Here is a 22,998-nt window from a genome sequence, read left to right on the forward strand (position 1 = left end):
TAATGTCATCAAGTAGGCACTTACATTGTCAACCTAGTGCAGTAACATGTGGGGAGGAAAAATAGGGGGATATGGGGGGACTGGGGGGGAGAGAAAGCTTGCTTTCTCTATCTCTAATCTATCCTTTTAATCCTTATAATTATAAGTGTCAATGCAACAATAGGCTTCATGGCAAAAACGACAGGGAAAATTGGAAATTAAGGTCAAAGCTGTACTATCTTAAGTTAAGACTACAAAATGACAACAGAAGTTCAAATGCAATGTCTCCATGACTGAACAGATAACTTTGTGAGCTGGAATGTTAAAGGTCTCAATCATGAATTAAAGAGAAAAAGTATTTTCTCACCTAACAGGTCTAAATGCTAAAGTAGCGTTTTTACAGGAGACCCACTTATTAAGCAAGGATAAGTTTCAGCTGCACAGTGACTGGACTAGCCAAATATTCCATTCCAGCTTTACAAAGAAAACTAGAGGTGTGGGAATTCTTATACATAGAACAATCTCATTTGTAGTATCAGAAGTAGTATGTGATTCTGCAGGGAGATATGTGATTGCCATGGGTAGGGCTGGGCGGTATGACCAAAATTCTGTATCACGGTATCTTTCAAAATTATACCAGTTTCACGGTATTCAACAGTATTTTTTCCCCATGCATGAGTGGATGTTAACCACATTTTCCACTGCAATTACTGCAGTAGACTGGCTAAGAATAACCTATTCCACTGTCATGACAATTGCACATTGTACAAAAATACATTTTAATGTGCACACAAGTATTAATACAGGTTTGCATGGCCCCATAAAGTGATAGTTTTCAAAGGGGTGGCACTAATGGAGAAGGAATCACATTGCATTACAGTTGCAGTCAAAATATAGAACCATGTTATTGAACAAATTTTGCAAACAACTTAAAACTATAATTTTGACAACACATTTTCAACCATCCAAAGAGGCATTTAGACTTAGTAAAATATTCAGAGGTGCTTGTCCAAAGTTGTATTGCACTGAACATGTTTTAGTAAAGGAATAAAGAGTAAATATTTTTTGCAAACCAACTACACTTTCTGTTAATGTTAACAATCTCTGTCCACTGACACGTTGGCTATATGGATTTTAATGGTGTTGGTTATCTCGAGCCACCACTTGCTTTTTTTGTTGTAGGCAGTCCTCTAGCAAATGCGTCTACAAGTGACGTCTGACTCGAGTGTCCTCTAGCTTTTTCAGTTTTACCTGAGGACGTGGAGGGTGCCAATCTTAGTTCCATACATTCATGGTACTCCAGAGCATGTTTGCGGCTAAGGTGGTATAGCAAATTGCTCGTGTTAATTGCTCCAGCGACAACTTTAGCTCAACAGCATTTGCAGTAAATAGTTGTTTGGTCCACATCTGACCTTTTAAAACCAAAATCTCCAGACAACAGATGTGGCTCCTTTTTTCGGCAAACGTTCTTCTGTGTCATCATGTTCAACTTTATTGTCTGCAACAGCTTCAGTTTCGGAATGTTTTCTGTCAATTTTCACCACTCAATACCTCCACTAAGGCATGTACTCCGTTGCATGCGTGTTTAGCGGTGTAGCAATGAAAAAAGTCCCTCCTTAAACAGTTTCCAGCTGCACCACGTTCCAAACATTGTTTAGACTATATAAACCGGTACTGCGGTATAAGAAAAATACATATCATAACAAAAATAAACGGTTTTCAGTACGAACCGGTATACCTCCCAGCACTAGCCATGGGTAATTTATTTAAATGTAAAGTGATTTTGATAAATATCAACCAAAACGTATCTGCATCCATTCCCAATGTGAGGACTCATAAAATTATAATGGCTGGGACTATGTGTATTAAATTCAGACCTAGATAGATGTTATTGCCCCTGTGGCAGGAGACCTAATACTGCAAAGACAATTACAGTTTGTAACTAATCACAACTTATCACACCCGGGAGATTTCTAAACCCAAACTGAATTTCATATTCCTTCTACTCTCCAGTGCATCACTCAAGAATTGATTTTTTTTTTTTTTTTTTTTTATAGATAACAATTTCTTGCCTATGATTAAATTTTGTTAGTACAACATTGTTATCTCCAACCATGCTCCTTTGATCATGGAGCTAAAATCATTATGCCCAACATACACATCTTGCAGCTGGCGTCTCAACCCACTTTTATAAGCAGACGAGAACTGTACAGAATTTATATCCAAGCAATTTTTTTTTTTTTTTTTTAATTTAAAGAGACAAATACATCATCAGAGGTTTCTGCAGGAAAACTCTGGGAAACTTTGAAGGCTTTCTTAAGAGGACAGATTATCTGATATCTTTCCCACAGAAGTAAATTGGAAACCAAGAAGGAGTCAGAGCTAATCAGTGAAATTACTAGAATAGATCAAGAACATGCCAGGTTTCCAAATGAGGCACTTCATAGGAAAAGACAGGCTTTGTATTCAGAACTCAACCTCTTGACAACTAAAGAAACAGAACAACTCATTTTTATATCAAGACATCATTATTATGAACATGGAGAGAAAGCTAATAAGATATTAGCTCAACAAATCCACAAGCAGGAAGTTCACAATGCATTCCACGATCAGAATTACTGGATGCTATAAACTCATTTTAGAGTGGGAAAGCAGCAGGCCCTGATGGCTACCCTGCCGAATTTTATTAAAAAATTCTCAATTAAGCTAGCTCCCATTTTTATTAGCAACATTTACAGAAGCTAGAGACAATAAAATTCTCTCTCAAACTTTTCGCCAAGCATTAATTACCATTTTTCCTAAGTAAAATAAGGACTTGTTACAATATGCATCAATTAAACTTTTGAATAATGATGTTAAGATACTCTCCAAAGTCCTAGCTACAAGGATTGAGAAGGTGCTTCCTTCGGTAATATCACAAGACCAAATTGGATTTATTAAACGCAGACACTCCGCTTCCAATCTTCAATGCCTGTTTAATTTAATATATTCACCCAGTTTATATTAACAACATTAATTCAGACTACTTCAAACTAGAAAGTGCTACCAGACAAGGATGCCCCCCTTGTTACCACTGCTTTTTGCAATCGCCACTGAGCCACAGGCAGTTCACTGTCAAAATGCTTATGACATAAAGGGGATTATCAGAGAAGGACTTGAACAGAAAACTTCTCTATATGCAAATAATAATGGTACTGTATATATCGGATCCACAAAATACTGTGCTTGCAGTCCTAACAGCACCAACAGAATTTCAAAAGATTTCTGGTCTCAGAATTAATTTGAATAAAAGTGTGCTGTTTCCAGTGAAATCTCAAGCACACAATATTAGATTAGACACCTTCCCTTTTATATCACTGCAAATCAGTTTAAATACCTAGGGGTAAACATCACAAGTAAACATAAAGCTCTTTATCAAGAAAATTTTGCCATCTGCATGGAAGAAAATTAAGACTTGCATAGATGGTCTACCCTTTATCTCACTTTAGCTGAAAAAATTGACATTGTCAAGAAGAATACCCTTCCTAAGCTTCTTTTTCTATTTCAAAACATTCCAATATACATCAATAAATCATTTTTTTTAAATTAGATTCAACCATAACCTCATTTATTTGGAATTCAAAACAAACACGTATTCAAAGGGTGACCCTACTAAGGCAGAAGGTGGCATGGCTCTACCTAACTTTCAATTTTATTACTGGGGGCAAATACACAAGCTATAAAAACCGGACATTGACACAAATAGATGAACATACACAGGCTTGGTCCACAATAGAAATAAAATCCTGCAGTACTTTATACTTACTTGCGTTGTACCGCAATAAGTACAAGTCATCGCCAATATACTAACAACCCAATTGTGCTTCACTCACTTAGAATATGGAACCATTGTAGGAAGTATTTTAAGATACAGGAGCTTTTATTTGTGGCACCTCTGCACAAGAACCACCTTTTTCCACCGTCTCAAACATATGCAATTTTTAATGTCTAGAAAACCTTCGGGATTAAATCACTTAGAGATCTGTACATAGACATCGTCTTCACATCCTACCAACAATGTAACCTTCCAGCAACACATTTCTTTCACTACCTTCAAATTAGAAACTTTATTAAACAAAACCTGGCCAATTTTCCTCACCTCCCAAAAACCTCTATTCTGAAAAAAATATTGATCACAACTGAGGACTCAGACAGCATCACCGTAATATATAAAAACATATTAAAGTGCCTCCCTTTCAAAGATTAGAGTACAGTGGGAAAATGATCTCTCACTCAACATCTCTGAAGGAGTGGAAGGTAGCAATGCACAGAATTCACACCGAGCTCCATATGTGCAAAACATACAGTTATTCAACTTAAAATTATATCGAGCACATCTGTCTCGTTTGAAATTGTCCAAAATATTTCCAGTTGAAGATCCAACCTGCAAACATTGCAATCAACTTCCAGCCTCATTGGGCCATATGTTTTGGATGTGCACCAAATTAACATCATTTTGGACCAAAATCTTTAAATGCCTTTCAGACAACCTTAGTGTCACAGCTGTGTTTTGATGTACTTCCAGATGGGCTTAAAGTGGAGAAGGACAAACAAACTGTAATTGCCTTTACTAAACTATTGAACTGGAAAACTCCTAACTCACCTATTTTAAGTCAGTGGGTAACTGTTGTCATATATTTTCTGAAATTGAAAAAAAAAATCAAATTCTCACTTAAAGGATCTCTACAAAACTTTTAAAAACCTGTCAGGATCTAATCAATAACATTTTAGAATAAGGATATATAAATTGAGAAAGCAGATTCTCTTCCGTCTTTTTTATTCATTTATTAATTTATCTCTTTACTTATTTTTACTAGTTTAAAGTTTTACTCTGATGGCCTAGCTCTATTTTTCATGGTTGGGTGTTGATTTGTTTTTCAAACCTAGTTTTGTTAAACTTGACTTGCTTGTATGGAATGTTATTTGATTTTAATAAAATCAATAAAATGCTTTATATAAAAAAAAAAAAAAAAAAAAAAAAAAAAGTGGTGGCAGGAACAGCACACAAGATTAAAGATTCCATCTGACTAGTCAATTTTGCAGTTTAGATATGACATCTCTTGATTAGTCTTCTACACATTGCCTAGAAGATAATACTTTGCCAAAGTAAACCCCTAAATCTTTGTTTTCAGATTTTGATTTCTACCAAGTAGTCCTATCTTTTTATTTATAATTAATATTTAAATCAGTTTTTAGCACTTTGCTCTATAAACACACAAATTATATTCCTATACTTACTAAATAAAGAAAAAATGTTTGTAGATTAAATGATTACATAATTAACTAGCTGTCCCAAGTGGCTCCACCTGCATAGTAGTGAAAGGACAAAATAAAAAAAAAAAAAAAGTAATTTGCATTGAGAATAATTTATATTCATAGCTTTCTTATCCGAGGGCCTCTTAATATACAATATTTTTGGTTTTGCTATCAGGGATGAAAAATGTAGCCGTGATCTCTGCCACAATTATAAAAAGTTGGGAAAGTATGTCTAGCGAAGCGAAAGGTAGGTACGGTCCAATGTCAAACGTTGGCACTGTATCTGATCATGTTGAGCTCTGATGGGAGAGAGTACCCAGTGTGGGGAGAAAAGCACATGACCGTAATATCTCTGACAATCAGCAGCTACCCTGTAAAACACACGTAGCTGTAATCTCTCTCTCTCTCAAAAACAAGAACCGTTACTCCTTAACAATCTCTAGTTGATAATGTCTGCTGAACAAACAGGTGCCGCTAGCTAAGCGAAGGGATGGTACGCTCAAACACGTGGCGAGATGTACATCAACTGGAACGGAGGCTGGCGTGTGAGTGAGGAGGGCCCCGCCCAGCTCCCCACTCCTGACCTCATGCTTCCCCCTCCCCTTGGCCCACAGCCTCTCTCTTGGATTTGCACTAATAAATCGCTGCTGGAACTGAACTACTGTACGATACTCAGCGTGATGAGAGAAGCTGCAAAATCAACTGGAATGTTCAAGCAAATTATAGAAAACAAAACGATCTAAATCCATTAAGTAGTTCTCTCATGAAAAGCGGACAGGCATACAGACAGGCAGATGTTGGATTTTATATACACAGAGATGTATTTGCACCCCACAAATTAAAATAGGCAGCTTTTCTGAAAATATATACAGCTTTACTGAATTAGCAGCAAATTATCATTTGCAAATCAACAAATTACTAAAAGAAAAGGCTGCTGCTGTTTCTGCTTAGAAATCAATAAAAATAAGGTGCTTCACTTCTAATCACTGAATAAAACCAGCAAAAATATGTTACTCACTTGAATTTTCTTGCACACTCAGCCTCCCTTTCATAATCACATTCAAGTGCCAACTCACGGCTCATAACCTCAATTAAATGTTCGGGGAACAATCCTGCAGATAAAACCAAGAGTATGAAACATTAAAAAGACAAGAGTAGTTAGGTAGAAACAAAGACAATTTGGCATTGCAAGACAAAGTAGTTCTTTATTGTTACTGTATCAGCCAAAAAGGTAAAAAAAAAATAACATTTAACATCACCATGCTTCACTTTAGTTTACCAGTGTTTAAAAAATGTGCTGATGGTATGAAATGAAAAGATCCACATTTCTATTTGACAATGATAATATAAGGAGGAAAATCGTTATAAACAACGTTTCACAATAATTACTGAAGCTACCATTTAGCTTATTGGAGATGGACGAAAGACTTTGTAAAAGGCACGTTCAAAACTCACTGCTTCTACTATGAAAACATGCATGGGCTAAAGTGTCCTCATTTTTTGTTTAATTTTTGGTTAAGTAGGCAAGAAGTACAGTATAAAATTTCCTCTTGTAGCATTCACAGTTAAAGGCCCCTTTAAAAAGAAGACAGAAAATTCTAATTTTTGACTAACCACAATAATCATATTTGCAGTTATTCTGCACAGTGTATATTGTTTGTAATTAATAAAAAAAGATAATACAGTGGTGCCTTGACTTACAAGTTTAATTCATTCCGTGACGGAGCTCGTAACTCAAATTACTCGTATGTCAAATCAATTTTCCCCATTGAAATGAACTGAAATGCCATTAATCCGTTCTGGACCTCCAAAAAACACCGCAGTTTTTTTGTTACATATTTTTAAATAAGAAAAATGTACTTATAAAGAATGAACATTGTATAAAAACACAATACAATAGAACGGACTGCAATAAACTGGTTTTATAAAGTATAATGTACAGCATTTACCTTGGAGATCAGACAAGTTGAAGATGCTGACAGAGGTGGAGAAGAAAGGCTGAACTTAATAACTGAATCTTATTCGCTGATTTTTGCCCTTTTCGCCGCGCCTTCCTCACTTTCATCTGCAGGGGTTTTTGATAAAAACCTGTCCAATGAGGTTTGTTTCATCATCCCTTTCAGAATGTTTCTAAAATGAGTTAGGCAAGTGTCATTAAATAGCGCCGTCACACACCCAGTTGCAACTTTTTCTGGGCGTTTCTTTTGAATAAAGTCTGAAAGTTTCTCCCACATTCCCAACATTTCCTTTATCTCACTTGTAGAGATAACCTCCTAAGCGTCACCTATTTCCTGAAAAACCTCCGTGTGCTGCTGCGTCTGTAGCTCCTTTAACTCCTCCTCTGTCAGTTCCTTGGAGTGCTCCTAGATTAACTTGTTGATGTCACCTTCATCCATGCCCAGGCCCATGGACTTGCCGAGGGATACAATCTCCTCCACCACTGCCGCTTCGGGTTCGAATCTTTCAAAGTCCGTTTTAGACACAACCTCAGACCACAGCTTCTTCCACGCAGAGGTCAAGGTCCTCTTTGTAACACCCTGCCAGGCCATATCGATAATTCTGAGACATATCACGACGTTATAGTGGTCCTTCCAGAACTCTCGAAGAGGGAGGTTTGTGCTCTCTGTCACCTCAAAGCAGTGGTGGAACAGGTGCTTGGTGAAGAGCTTCTTGAAATTAGAAATCACCTGCTGGTCCATGGGCTGCAGGATAAGGGTGGTGTTGCGTGGAAGGCAGAGAACCTTTATAAACTTGAACTCTTCGAGGTTTGGTGGGTGAGCAGGCGCATTGTCCAGGACGAGAAGGGCTTGCAGGGGTAGGTTATCTTCCTGGAGATATTTCTTAACGTCAGGACCAAAGACCAAATTCAACCACTCCACAAAGAACTGCCTGGTGACCCACACCCTCGGGTTTGCCCTCCACATAACCTGCAGTTTTTCTTTCAGAATCTTATGTGACTTAAAGGCTCTGGGGTTTTCCGAATGATAAACGAGCAGCAGCTTAATCTTGCAGTCGCCGCTCGCACTGGCGCACAGTGCGAGGGTTAGCCTATCCTTCATGGGTTTGCGGCCTGGCATCCTCTTCTCCTCTGCCATTATCCAAGTCCTCCTTGGAATCTTCTTCCAGAAGAGTCCTGTCTCATCACAGTTGAAGACTTCCTAGGGGGTGTATCCTTCGGCTGCTATAATTCCGGCAAAAGTTTTGAGGTAATCCTCAGCTGCCTGCATATCCATGCTTGCTGCCTCACCATACCTGACAATGGAGTGAATGCCTCCTCTTTTTAAAATTCTCGAACCAGCCCCAACTGACTTTAAACAGCTCGCCCGATGCCTCGTCCGTCAAAGTGCCTGGGGTCTGCTGCAGCAAATCAGCGTAAATAGCTTGTGCCTTCTCGCAGTTTATAGCCTCCGTCACGGTATCTCCTACGAGCTGCTTCTCTGCCAACCACACCATCAGCAGCTTCTCCATATTTTCATGGATAGATGTCCGCTGTTTAGAAATTATTTTAACTCCCTTGGCTGGCGTTATAGCCTTTATCGATTCCTTCTGCTTCAGTATGGTGCAGATTGTAGAAGTACTACACTCGTACTGTTGTCAACTACACACACACCTTGGTCATGTTTTTTGATAAATTCTTTCTTTAATGCAATGCACATCATCTGCTTCTTCTTCTCAGCACTGTCCTTCACACTCACTTTCTACGGACCCATGGTTGGAAAAAGCAAAGTTTTGCAAAATAACTGCAAGCACAAATGCGAGCACAACACTGATGCTTCCACTGCGAGCTAACTGCTTAAAGTGAACGAGTGAGACATGGGAAGCTGGGCGGATGTTGCAGTGTTCACTGTTGCGTTTGCTGCACCAACTAGAGGTGGGGTATCTGAAGCTGGCTCGTAACCCAAATTTTAGCTCTCAACTTAAAGCAAAAAATCGGCCGAGAGATGGCTCGTATCTCAAAAAACTCGTTAGTTGCGACAATCGTAAGTCAAGGTACCACTGTATTATGATCTGGAATTATAATTAAGCATTTAGGTCAATAAGCACAAATGAAGATAAATAAGTTGTTCAATATGATTATTGTATTAATAATTTTAACAAAAATTGTTTAAAAATTTTTTTTTACTGACATCGGCTTTGCAAATCTGTTATATATACACACATCAACTTACCCACAAATGCAGTATTTTACAAATATAAAAATATGTAAATAAATAAAAAAGGGAAAAAATTAACAATATCATAGTTAGAAGTACAAGGGGAAGTCAAGCTAAAGTTAGAAAATAGAATTTATTAGAAAATGGAACAAACGTTAACAAAATCGATAATGTCACTTGTGCACTCGAGTTATTGTCAAACACTACTTGCCAGGGTACTACAGTCACTAGTACAAGTTACTGCGACTTGCTGGAGACCAATGTGAGCCCTGCTATTCGATCCAAGTGGCGGGGACTGCTGTTTCAAGGAGTCCTTTTGCTGCAAGACAATGCCTGCCCACACACTGCTAAGAACACCAAGGCTTGTATGGAGAAATTGAAGTTTGGGGTATTGCCACATCCTCCTTAATCACCAGATTTGGCACTGTGCGATTTCCACCTTTTTGGAGTACTAAAAAAACATCTGGATGGTCGTTGATTTAAAGGCGGATGACGACGTGAATAAAGCAGTGCACAAGTGGTTGCTAGGACAAGACAAAACCTTTTATTCTGCTGGAATCCATGCTTCCAGGCAGGTGCCACAAGTGCATTGAGAAGGGTGGAAACTACATTGAGAAATGACATTATCAGTTTTGTTAATGTTTGTTCCATTTTCTAATAAATTCCATTTTCTAACTTTAGCTTGACTCCCCCTCGTAGGACCCAGCCCTATTAAAATCATCTTTTGACTTCAAATCATCATGTTCTGTAAAATTTAGCTAGTCAATATGACAAACTATACTTTTGTGGGAACTAAAGATTACAAGGCTAAAAATATGATTTAATATTTTGTGATGAAGTTACACCATATTAAAAGCAAAATATTAAAAAAAACAAACATTCTTACAACATTTCAAGTTATGCTCTCATCTTATATAGAATATAACCCATGTGGAATAAACAAGCCTTTTTCTTGACTACTTACATTTATCAAATTAAATTCTTTATTTCAAATAAAATAATTTTATGGAAGTATTCACATTAAAAAATAAAGTAACATATAGTGCATTGAAATTCATGGTGTATTTGTTACAGGCTTTGAGTCTTAATAAAAGAATACAGTGGAACCTTGGTTTGCGAGTAACTTGGTTTACGAGTGTTTTGCAAGACGAGCAAAAATTTTTAATAAATTTTGACTTGATAAACGAGCGAGGTCTTGCAGTACGAGTAGTATGTATACGCTTTGTCTGCTGAGCATCATGTGATCACAACTGAGCTGATGGTTCTTCTCTCTCTCTCTCTCGCTGCGGGATTGTGGGCAATCGTCTCCTATTCTCTGTCTGAGTCGGCGTGCCTCACTCACATAGACAATATTTGTACGAGCGTATACTGTTTACTGCAGCAGTAGCATTATGACTGTGTGTTCGCACGCGTGCGTGTGTGTGTGTGTGTGTGTGTGTGTGTGTGTGTGCGCGCGCGCGTGTGCTCGCTCGTGTGTGTGCACGCGCACGCTCATGTATGTGTGTGCTGTGATGTGCGAGTCCCCGTGTTGCACCCTAAAACACGAAGCTGAGTCTCAGTACTTTAGCAAAACCAGTTTTATTCAGCTTGAAACAGGAACAGCACGGTTATTTATTGTAGCGGGATCTGCCGCTCTCCTATATACCAACACAGCAGTTAGGCAGGGCCCTGCACATTTATAATGTTCCTTGTATCACCCATTGACGGCAGGCGCTTATAGCATGTCCGCGATCTATTCGGATTCGCTTTTACGGCGAACTGCTACAGCGCTGGGAGACTGCGATTGCTTTGGGACGCTCTTCCGCGTGTTGTCCTGTTGGGTGCAATCCCACAAGAGTTTAGAAACTCACTCACACCAGCCATGATTCTTTTCAAAGGTAAAGTGCAGGTTAATTTGTTTTATGTATTTTTACTTTATATTTTGTATTAATCATTTTTATATGAATAGTTTTGGGTTGTGGAACAAATCATTTGAGTTTCCATTATTTCTTATGGAGAAATTCACTTTGATATACTGCTTTGGACTATGAGCACATTTCCGGAATGAATTATGCTCGCAAACAGAGGTTCCAAAATAATTTAAAAACTACTAAATGTAATAATAAAGACAGGAGGATAAATAGGATATGAGGTATATATGAGGATAATAGGATATGAGGCATATTAAGGTTATTATTCAACAGTAAAAATGACAAGAACAAAAAGGTATTAATAATGTGAAAGCATATTTTCAATTCTATTAATAATTGCATTAGCAAATTAAGGATCATGGTAAGTAAATATTATGCCATATTGCATATCTCAATTGCAAATACTTTTTAAAATTAGAATTACACCTGAATAAAAACAGACCTGGACTTAATGTATTATAACACAATGTGAAGATGTGTTTAATAGTCTCCTACATTTTAAAACAGTTGTATTTCTAAACCAGCAGACATCAGCTTTATTACACTGTTTTTCTCTTTAATTATGAAAAAAGGCAAAGAATTAGACAAAAAAATGAAGGACACTAAATGTTTACTGATGCTCTTAAATTACAGTCAACCTGACACAACAGTGAAATAAAGTGGATGTTCTACATCTATGACACATAGAAAAAAAAAAACAATCTAACAAGAGAAAGTTATAAAACTTCTCTGGAATCACTAGGGGGCTTCGTTCGCTAACCCCTGGTCTTGGGTAACCCGAAATAGATTTGAAATAGATTATTTATCTCCGTCAGTTGTGGTCCTTCATTTTCAACCCGTGCCTGCTTTGCTTCCGCAGTTTCAGACGCGCGTTGTAGGCGCCTGCGTTCATTGATCTTATCCAGGTGGGCTCGTGTTTGTATCATAGAGCTGTATTGTGTTTGAATTTGGTCTAAAGCGTTCAGCGGTTTGTACAATCCCAAGCAGCACATTATTCCTAACTTCACTCCGCAGTAGTGCCACTCACAATATGGCGGTGACGCCTGCGCCTTCACTCCGCAGTAGTGCCACTCACAATATGGCGGCGACGCCTGTGCCTTTTGTACTATCTTTGTGTACCTGTGGGGCCTCCGTAGCCTCTCACGTTTGACTCTGGGGTGCAGCGCAGAATCCTCTTTTTTGTGTGGTTGTCATTAGTGGTAGCTATGGGCGCGTTGTTGCTTCATTTCTCATTCACGTTAGTTGAGCTCTTTTGTTCTTGGGCCGTGACTCCTTCGTTCGCGGTGGATACGACTTCGCTTGCGGTTTATGAGACGCGCGCCTGCGCAGTACGTCTCATGGTCCCATCGCCTTGTCCCTGCGTCCATATCCAGTTTATTCTTGGTTAGTAATATGGATTACTTTCAATTATTTTTAAGTACGGTGTCCTACATCAGAAGAGCAACCAAAAGTCATACTACATTATTAATGTTTATGCAGTAAACTGATCTAAACACCAAACTACCCACTCTCTCATAGTGCCACCAAGAAAAAAAATGTTACAAACCAACAAATACCAATTTTAAAATAGTACTTACCTTCGGGCAATGCATTGCTCATGCTGAGAACTGTCATCAGATTAGTTACATCACTGTTTATACTTTGAGCGACTCCAGGATACTAAGACAGATAGACAACAATTTGTGATTATTGCAAAATCTTTTTTCAAGACAAATTTAGAAAAAAAACAGACTGCCATACAATTTATTGATTTAATTTGACTTTATAATTGATTTGCTCAAGATCTGTCTTGTCTAAACACAAATACTGTAATGTACAAATTTCCTAATACCACAAAATCTGAGTGAGAGAATGAATCCCATACAAGCCACAAAACTATAGAATGGAATTTTGATAATTAAAGAAGCATCTGGCCTTAGGATTCAATACATAAAGAAAAATCTGTTAAAGGATTTCTTACCTGTATCTTCATTGCAACTTCTCTCCCATCTTTTAGCCTAGCCAGATGCACCTGCCCAATTGAAGCAGCTGCAAATGGCCGCTCTTCAAAAAAGTCTACTTTTTCACGCCAGGTTGGACCAAGGTCATTGTTTAGAGCTTTCTAAAAATATATATATAAATAAATGAAAAACAAAATTATAAATATATATATTTTTATACATATTCATTCATACACACCTCAATATATATACACACACACAGAGGACTCAAGCCCCTTCACTTTCTGCACAATTTATTGTGTTATTTATTTAATTTTAAATGGATACACTCAATAACCCATAATAATAAAGTGAAAGCATGTTTTTAGAAACAATGCAAATATGGTAAAATCAAAAACTGAAATCTCTCATTCACAAAACTATTCTGACCTTTAACACTAGAATTACCAGAGCCTACGAAAAAACTCATAAATCCAGCCCACCTTAAATCTCGTCGCACTTCTCCGTCAGCGTCTTTTGTCTTCTAAATGTGCCGATAAAGATAGGCAGCAAGCAGCCTGCTATTCCTTCCCCCCACCACCGCAGAACATGCACAAAGTTCTCCCAGCTCATGCCTTGATTGTCTGGGAGTGAAGTGCTGGAGTTTTAGAGTGAAAATAATAGATTGTTATTTGGAACACATGCATTTCATGTGTGTTCAGTTTCTACAATAATCTGTGTAAACACATTGTTAAAACAAACGTTTTTCATATTTTAGTAATAAATGACAAAATGTAGGCATAAACTATATAATGTGTGAAGCCTGAAGTCCAAAGATCAAACAAACACTTTCATAAAAGGTTCAAGGATGATCTAACAGCTTCCGTGGCGTAGTGGTAAGAATTGCTGAGTTGTACTCAAGAGTCCCCCGGTTCGATCCTGACTGCCTCCTGTATTAACCATTTTCAGTATTGAGCTGCTATTATTGTTAATATTATACAGTAAACAATACATTTGATTTGTGTCTGTAACAGCCAGTTTACATTAACAGGACTTGTAAAAGTTAGCGTTTTTTTGTTCACTTGTATTCTCTCAGTCATGATGACGATACATACTACATACTAAACCACCACCCCCCCCCCCCCCCCCTTCTTTCAGGGGTTGTAATCAGTGACCACGTCTCCCTTTTTTGTCAGTGTGGCTTTGACATGGACCATAAGGTGCATACTAATTCAGCGTGAGCAGGAACACTCAATAAAACTGTATTAAAAAAAAATTCAAGTGATGGTGAGATACGAAGAAGGCAGATTCACCAGCGTTTGTGTGTCAGCTTTTATCCCTCCAGATAACAGAATGTCCAGTTCGATTGCCTCAAAACATCACTCACATCTACAGTTATTCCCAGTTTCAAATAAAAACTAACAGCGCCAGATCCCTGTGGGGGTTTGTCGGTAGTATGTATCATGATCATGACTGAGAGAATAAAAGTGAAAAGAAAAAAAAAAAAAAAACGCTTTTACAAGTACTATAAATTTACACCAGCTGTTACAGACGCAAACCAAATTATGTGTTTATTGTATAATATTAACAATAAGAGCAGCTCACTATTCAAAACGGTAAATATACGAGGCAGTCAGAATCGAACCGGGGGACTCTTGATTACAAGTCAGCAATTCTTACTGCTGCGCCATGGAAACTGTTGTATCATCCTTGAACCTTTTGTGAAAGTGTTTATTTGATCTTTGGACTTCAGGCTTCACACATTATAGTTTATGCCTACATTTTGTCATTTATTACTAAAATATGAAAAACGTTTCTGTTTTAATGATGTGTTTACACAGATTATTGTAGAAATGGAACACACATGAAATTCATGTGTTCCAAATAACAATCTATTATTTCCCCTCTAAAACTCCAGCACTTTACTCCCAGATAATGAAGGCTGGAACTAGGAGAACTTTATGCACATTCTGCTGTGGTGGGGGGATGGAATAGTAGGCTGCTTGCTGCTTGTCTTTATCGGCACATTTACAAGACAAAAGACACTGACAGAGAGGTGTGAAGGGATTTCAGGAGGACCGGATTTACGAGTTTTTTCATAGGCTTTGGGAATTCTACTGTTAAGGTTATTTTTTAAGAACTATGTGGATAGAAAATTAAATCTACAACATAATAAGGTGCACAGAAAATAAAAGGTTCTGAATACTTTATGAATCCACCAAGCGTGTGTGTGTGTAGGAGAGTGTGGATGGATTGATGGATGGAACGACAAATAGATAGAAATTAAACTGCTTTGAAAAGAATATGCCCATATTTATAGCTGTCCTTCCATGAAGGAATTTCAATGCATTGACATACAAAATAAACACATTTACAGTAAACTAATGGTCAATTTATACATCAGGCTATCTGGCTATTTACTTACAACTAATATACAACAGATTTTAATTGTGTAATTATTTAAACTGCCATTTTTTAGGGGAGGCACAGGGACCCAAAATTAATGGTAAGGCCACAAAGGGAACAGGAAGCTCATAGTGCAGCTAAACAAATGTGCATTACGAACATCACTTTGCTATCATTTTTCATGGATTTCCCACATTAATACTTTAGTAGGACTTCCTACGGTATAAAGCACATAATGCTTTCTAAACAAGTGTCTAAGCCAATAGCTTATCACAAACAAGAGGCAGATCTTGAGGAAGTGAATGCAAGCCTCAAAAAGCCCAGTGCTGCAGCAGCAGAAGACTTTCGAGCAACATGCTCCACACCTGGCTAAGCTGCCATTTTGGTTGACTGCAAGGTGTCTCCATATACACCTCACCAGGAACTGGAGTATATTGTTGTTGTTCTTCTTCTTCTGTAATAACAACCAGGTAAAGTGCACTGCCATAACACTATACAAATAGTAAAACAAAAATGTTTTGGAACTGAAAGACCAGATAGCCACGCTGAAGGAAGAGACTAAATGTCTCAGCAAAAGCATCTAGTATACATTCTAAAATGAATAAGATTGGTAACCAGCTGGAGGGTATGAAGTATAAATTGACATCTCAAAAAAAAAAAAATAAATAAAAATAAAAATTGGAACAGATGGCAGCTGAGACAAATGACAAGGTCACTGTTTAAGAAATTACTACAAAGGCAATGTAGGATAAATTAAGAGAGTCTGAAAACAGGGCCTACCAGACTCCCCACTAAACTGATGCCATAATAAAATTCTCATATAAGTAATTACAATACCAAAGAGTGACTGCATCTAGCAGGAATCCACTTTAGCATCATGTACCCAGTAGTGTAATGTCTTAAAAATTCACATCATCATTCCAAAACATTGACAATATATGATTAGGGGAGGATGGGGTTGAATGGCATGCATTTTAGTTCGGGGAGCAGTAGCTTTGTTGTCTCACATATGGCTGCAACCCTGCACAAGTAAGGGTATTCAGTAATGTTATTATGGTGATTCAATGGTAATTTGGTCCAAGTTTTAAGAATTTGTAGAAATTCACAATGTTGCATTGGCAAGAAATTCTAAAATAAGATCTGCATTATCATAAAGTGGATCAGAACAAATGTCTACCAACAGGAAACTAGATTTTTTTTTTTGGAAATAAGACATTACTAATAATTTTTACTCACTTAAACACAACATCCTCTGTTGTTCTCTTTCTACCATTTTCTAAACAAAAAAAATTTGACTTGTCATACGTTGTAGAAAAAAATGTACTTTGTGTTTGATCTTGGTTTGGTTATAGAATTCATTTTGCCTTTTCTCATGTGTGCAAATAATGTGCAGCATAAAGCTGAGTGTTCATTGGTACTGCAACTTTCCAATGTATGAGGTCCATGCAGAAGGACAATGGCATTGCTTTTATACATAGTGAGTGTTATCAGATTTTTTTTTTAGATTTATTATTTCATGTACACAGTACAATTACATTCCCCTGTAGCAACTCTCTGGACAGAGGAGAAAGGTGGACAACATGGACTGTAGAAATAAAAAAATATATATTTAAAGGTTTATTCTTCTTTAAGGTTACAATAAAGAAGAAAAAGGGAATACAGTCTTTAAACTATGTTTACACCTCTGTCTGTCACTTCTCGGTATTTATAGCCATGGAGAATTAAATTCCTTCACACCTCTCCATTAGCGTCTTTTTTTTTTTTGCAAATGCGTCGATCAGCACAAGCAGCAAGTAGCCTGCTATCCCAATCCCCCATTGACTGAGCGGATGTCAGTCGCAAAATTCTCATAGCTCAAGTGTTTGTATCTGGGTGTGAGGTGCCTAGAGTTGTATAGGACAAATAACATTGTTATTTGGAATACATACATTTCATGTGTGTTCCGTTTCTACAACGATCTTTGTAAATGTAGGATGACAGGAAATGACAGGCAAGACATGCTGAACACATATCTAAAACAGAAACTTTATATATGTTATACTAATAATGATATAATGTGTGATGAAATATCAAATAAACACATACGTTTTTATTCAAAAATGTAACCAAAGAAAAAAAAAAATTCATTCAATTTACATGTTACTGTCAATGAGTTAAAAACCCAAGCTCAAATGTCAAATCGACAGAAAATTGATATGTATTCTTGGATGGTGCAAAGGTAAGAACTGCTGCCTTATAACCAAAAGGTTGGGGGTTCAAGTCCAGGCACTCCGAGTTTTGAGTAGTGAGCTGCTATTACTATAATATAATAAAAACAACCATTTGATTTGAATCTAACACCTGGTGTAAATTTTAGCTACTTGTAAAAGCACTTTTTTATTTTAGTTTTTTTTAGTTTTATTCTGTCAGTGCCATTCACATGTTACAATGAACTTGAGTTGATGACGTTTATCTCCATTCTTTTCACAAGAGAAGCGATGACTACAGTTGGAGCTGTGGTTGATGCCTGCTCAGAACTATTTGTTGTACCAGCAATCAATGATACAACGTCCCGTGACCGTTATCAGACTATCATGAGGCATTTGTGCTTAGACAAAAAAAACACTCATGCATAACGTGTGAAAAGTGAAAGAGCGAAAGTGCTGTGAAGAAGTTGTCTGTTGTTGTGGTTCTGCCTTTGTCCAGAAATTGCTCCATAAGCTTTATGACCACAGACTCGGAAAGTCTTTGCCCTACCTAGATTGTAACCTAAAATACAGTTCTCAACAAAATGTTGCCAGATGTCAGAAATTGCAGCAAATCTGTCATTTTTCACATGTTCTCCACGTGGTGTATTTGTTGTCAAAGAGCAAATGCCGCATGATAGTCTGATAGTGGTCAGGGAACGCCATATGCTGACCAACACTTTGCAAAACAAAAGATACTGATACAGAGGTGCGAAGGAATTTAAGGTGACCCAGGATTACAACTTTTTTCGTAGGCTTCAGGGATTCTAGTGTTAAGCATCGTGAGTGTGCAAGCATCATGGCAACTCTTCCCATTCAAATTTTGTGTGTGACACACTAAGGGGGCTATCTTTCCTCAATTACTGCGCATTCCTGCTAAATAACTGAGCATGTGCCTCCTGCTGTGAACAAGTGCCTGACAGCTTTCTTGCAAGGCACACAAAATTAAAAAAAAAAAAGAAAAAGTGAGTTTGGAACTTTGAGAAAACTAATACAAATATTTGGAGCCAATTACAATGCTTATTGTAGATCACATACACATACTGTATGTAACACAACTAAGGAAGTTAAACAGGCCCAGAAAACATACGGTGAAGACTGAAGAAAGAAGGTACAAAACGTCTCATATAACTAAGATTCTGATACTTCTTGATCGAAATAAGTAAGACATGGTAAATATCAAACATACAGTAGTTATTTTTAAAAAAGCAAATATGTTGATTCAACAGAAATACAGTAATCCCTCCTCCATCGCGGGGGTTGCGTTCCAGAGCCACCCGCGAAATAAGAAAATCTGCGAAGTAGAAACCATATGTTTATATGGTTATTTTTATTTTGTCATGCTTGGGTCATAGATTTGCGCAGAAACACAGGAGGTTGTAGAGAGACAGGAACGTTATTCAAACACTGCAAACAAACATTTGTCTCTTTTTCAAAAGTTTAAACTGTGCTCCATGACAAGACAGAGATGACAGTTCAGTCTCACAATTAAAAGAATGCAAACATATCTTCCTCTTAAAAGCAAACAGCCCTATTGATTTGTTTGCTCCTTTGAAGTATGCGAAGCACCACGGCACAAAGCTGTTGAAGGCGGCAGCTCACAGCCCCTCCGTCAGGAGCAGAGAGAGAGAGAGAGAGAGAGAGAGAGACAGATAAAAAAATCAATACGTGCCCTTCGTGCTTTTAAGTATGCGAAGCACCGTGCAGCATGTCACTTCACGAAGCAGCTGCACAGAAGGTAGCCAACGTGAAGATAATCTTTCAGCATTTTTAGACGAGCGTCCGTATCGTCTAGGTGTGCGAACAGCCCCCCTGCTCAATCCCCCTACGTCAGGATCAGAAAAAGTCAGCGCGAGAGAGAGAGAGAAAAGTAAACTGGGTAGCTTCTCAGCCATCTGCCAATAGCGTCCCTTGTATGAAATCAACTGGGCAAACCAACTGAGGAAGCATGTACCAGAAATTAAAAGACCCATTGTCCGCAGAAATCCGCAAACCAGCAAAAAATCCGCGATATATATTTAAATATGCTTACATATAAAATCCGCGATGGAGTGAAGCCGCGAAAGGCGAAGCGCGATATAGCGAGGGATCACTGTACTATTTTTGGAACCATCTTTTGTAGTGATAACAGCTTTAACTGTTTAGTGCATGTTTGTTTGAATTTTACGGTTCCATGACAACTCCCCACCTTAGTCAATTCCCCACATTCCCAACTCCCCACAATTACAATTCCCCACATCACAATTCCCCACATTGCAATTCCCCAAATTCACAATTCCCCACGTCCACAACTCCCCACATTGGGATAATATTTATTATAACCATAGACTAATGTACTATATAAGACAGTCCATATAATGATACAAAAGCGTGCCCTCCGTTTCCCCACATCGAGCATTATTTTATTTAAAAACGCTACTTGTTAATAAATATGTAAAAATACATTATCCAAGCATGCATTTTTATATACAATTTGCCTTTTAAAAATTTGAAACAGGTAAGTTGAATTCTATTATTTTTTGAATCTTTCTTAAAACATGCTAAAACGTAACATTTTTGATTTTTATCTTTTTTAAATTACCAAAATTAAAGTTCTCAAAAATAATAGACTCTACTTATGGTGTAAAAATAAAAACACGAAATAAATCAAATAAAATTCTTCTCGCGCCTTACAACGTATCTACGTGCTCCGCGTCGCGCGCACCAAGTTTGCACGTTTGATAGTCTGTAGCGAACTTACCCTAGTCGGGAGTCCGAAAGTGGTGTCGCCATCTACATTCGGGGCTACGATAGGTACCACGCATTGGTATACCCCCTGTGTTTCTGCTATTTTGCCACAGTCTGAGTTGACTGTTGACGAGGTAAGACCGCTATCAGTTTATTTTGTAATCAGTAATGCATTTCAATAAATTGTCATGAAATAAAACTTTTGGAGATTAATTACTACTATTTGCATTTTAGAATTCCTTCATTATATTATTAATTCAGTGCACTCCATATTATCCCAATGTGGGGAGTTGTGGAAGTGGGGAATTGCAATGTGGGGAATTGTGATGTGGGGAATTGTAATTGTGGGGAGTTGGGAATGTGGGGAATTGACTGATGTGGGGAATTGTCTGGCCACCGAATTTTACACACTGTTTTGCTATTTTTTTAGCTCACTTTTCTAGGCAGATTTTGTTCATTCTGTTTTATGTTCGTTAGATGATGCTTTTTTCAAATACGTAATGCCATAGATTTTCAATTGGACTTGAAATCTGACTGCACTACTGTAAAACATTCACTTTTTGACCATAGCCACTCAAAGGTTACTTTGGCTTTTTGTTAGGGATTATTGTCCTGCTAAAAGATTAACTTTTACCCAAGACTAGATATCTTAGAAGACAACAAGTTTTTTTGCAGCATTTGCTTGTATTTACTATTATTCACTATTATTTTGGCCAAAAAGTATTTTCCCCACATTAAAGCTAGGCAACTTTTACAGTTTTGATGGAAAACTCCAGATGTAGTCTTAGATGGTGACTTTTGTACCACCTCACATTCAGGCTAGTGTTGGGCAGAGATCATTGGAATAGCTGACTGAAGGATTTTTGCTCTGGTCTTGGCTCTCCAACTCTGTAGCTTATACAGGGTGAGCAAAAAAGAAGTAACACATTTCAAAAGTTTATTCTACAAAAACACTACAAGATAAAATAAATTTCATTACGACACAAGAAAGGGTACACAAAACAGGTTTTTTTTCACTGCATGGCCATCATTAGCAATACACTCTTCGAGACGATTTATGAATGCTTGTATGACTCGTTCGACCATTTCAAGGGGAATAGCGGCGTATTCGTGGTGAATAGCATCCTTGAGGGCTTCAAGGTTTTGAGATTGATGTGTGTATACCTTCGACTTGCAAGAGCCCAACAAGAAGAAATTGCATTGAGTGAGATGATCAGGCGAACATGAAGGTCACTCGACATCGCTGCGTAGGAAGATTAACTTCCCCAGAAACATCTCCCGCAAAACTTGCATGGATCTTTGTGCGTATGAGCTGTTGCTCCATCCTGTTGAAACCAGGCATCCACCACATCAATTTCTTCCAGTTGGAGCCACAAAATGTTCTCTAGAATTTCAATGTCACATTCTGAAGTGATGGTGACCGTTGCTGCCTCTCCTCAAAAAAGTAAGGGCCTACAATGCCAAACTCTGCAATGGCACACCAAACTGTAACACGTTCACTGTGCAGGAGTCTCTGATGAAATTCACAAGGGTTGGTTTCAGCCCAATAGCGAAGGTTTTGCTTAGTTACGCAACCATTCAAATGGAAATGTGCCTCGTCGTTGCACATGATGATGGCATCTCGATGAACGGTTTGCAGAATGTTCACACACAACTCTCTATGGCTCTCCCAATCTCTCTCAGTGACTTCCTGCACTACCATCATTTTCCATGGATGGAAATTAAGGTCCTTATGCAAAAATCCTCCTCAATGACATGTTTGAAATGCCTAAGGCAGAAGCATGCTTGTGTGCTGAACATCTGGGAGACTGCAAAATGGATGCCCTTACAGCTTAGATGTTTTCAGGTGTTCATACAGTCCAAGGATGGCCTGGAGATTTTCTGTTCAATGTTGTACCCATCTGTCTAAATTTAGCCACCCAGTGAAGAATTGAATTAAGGTTCTTGTTTTTTTTTCTAGCATAAAACAATATCATATAAAAAATAAATTTGAACTTGCAATGTGGAAGAAATTTTTAATCATAAATAGTTACCCTTGGCACTTCATGCTAAAACTGTACCCTTTTTTCTGATGTGTGAAACAGTATGCAGTAATCAAGATGTTTCCACTGTTGGTTGAACACTGAAATCTTAGTCTGATATGAGATACAAAAAATTTATAGACAATACTACCAGCTAGAATATGCAAATTTTAACTAGATGATCTATTTAACGTCAATAGATCCGACAGGCATTTAAAAGCACTACAAGCACAGCACATCATTTTGAGGCTGAAGCGGTGTTCCCATGAAACATGAACACTGTTGGTATCACAGGATCAGCTACTATATAATAGTCGCTTTCTGTTATATGTCATGGCACTCTTCAGCATCACTGAAACCAA

General features: G+C 37.8%; 1 protein-coding gene across 1 annotated transcript in view; it reads right to left on the reverse strand.

Annotated features, from left to right (window-relative positions):
* LOC114644763 (atypical kinase COQ8A, mitochondrial-like) overlaps positions 1-22,998 on the reverse strand; it is a 257,203-nt gene that overhangs the window by 114,989 nt on the left and 119,216 nt on the right. The window contains exons 8-10 of the mRNA XM_051924269.1: positions 13,299-13,439; positions 12,916-12,997; positions 6,293-6,386 (exon numbers count right to left, since the gene is read on the reverse strand). Of these exons, the coding sequence (XP_051780229.1) occupies positions 6,293-6,386; positions 12,916-12,997; positions 13,299-13,439 (317 nt within the window). The remainder of the gene's footprint in view (positions 1-6,292; positions 6,387-12,915; positions 12,998-13,298; positions 13,440-22,998) is intronic.

This window comes from Erpetoichthys calabaricus, chromosome 3 (genome assembly GCF_900747795.2).
Source record: "Erpetoichthys calabaricus chromosome 3, fErpCal1.3, whole genome shotgun sequence".
Lineage (NCBI taxonomy): Eukaryota > Metazoa > Chordata > Cladistia > Polypteriformes > Polypteridae > Erpetoichthys > Erpetoichthys calabaricus.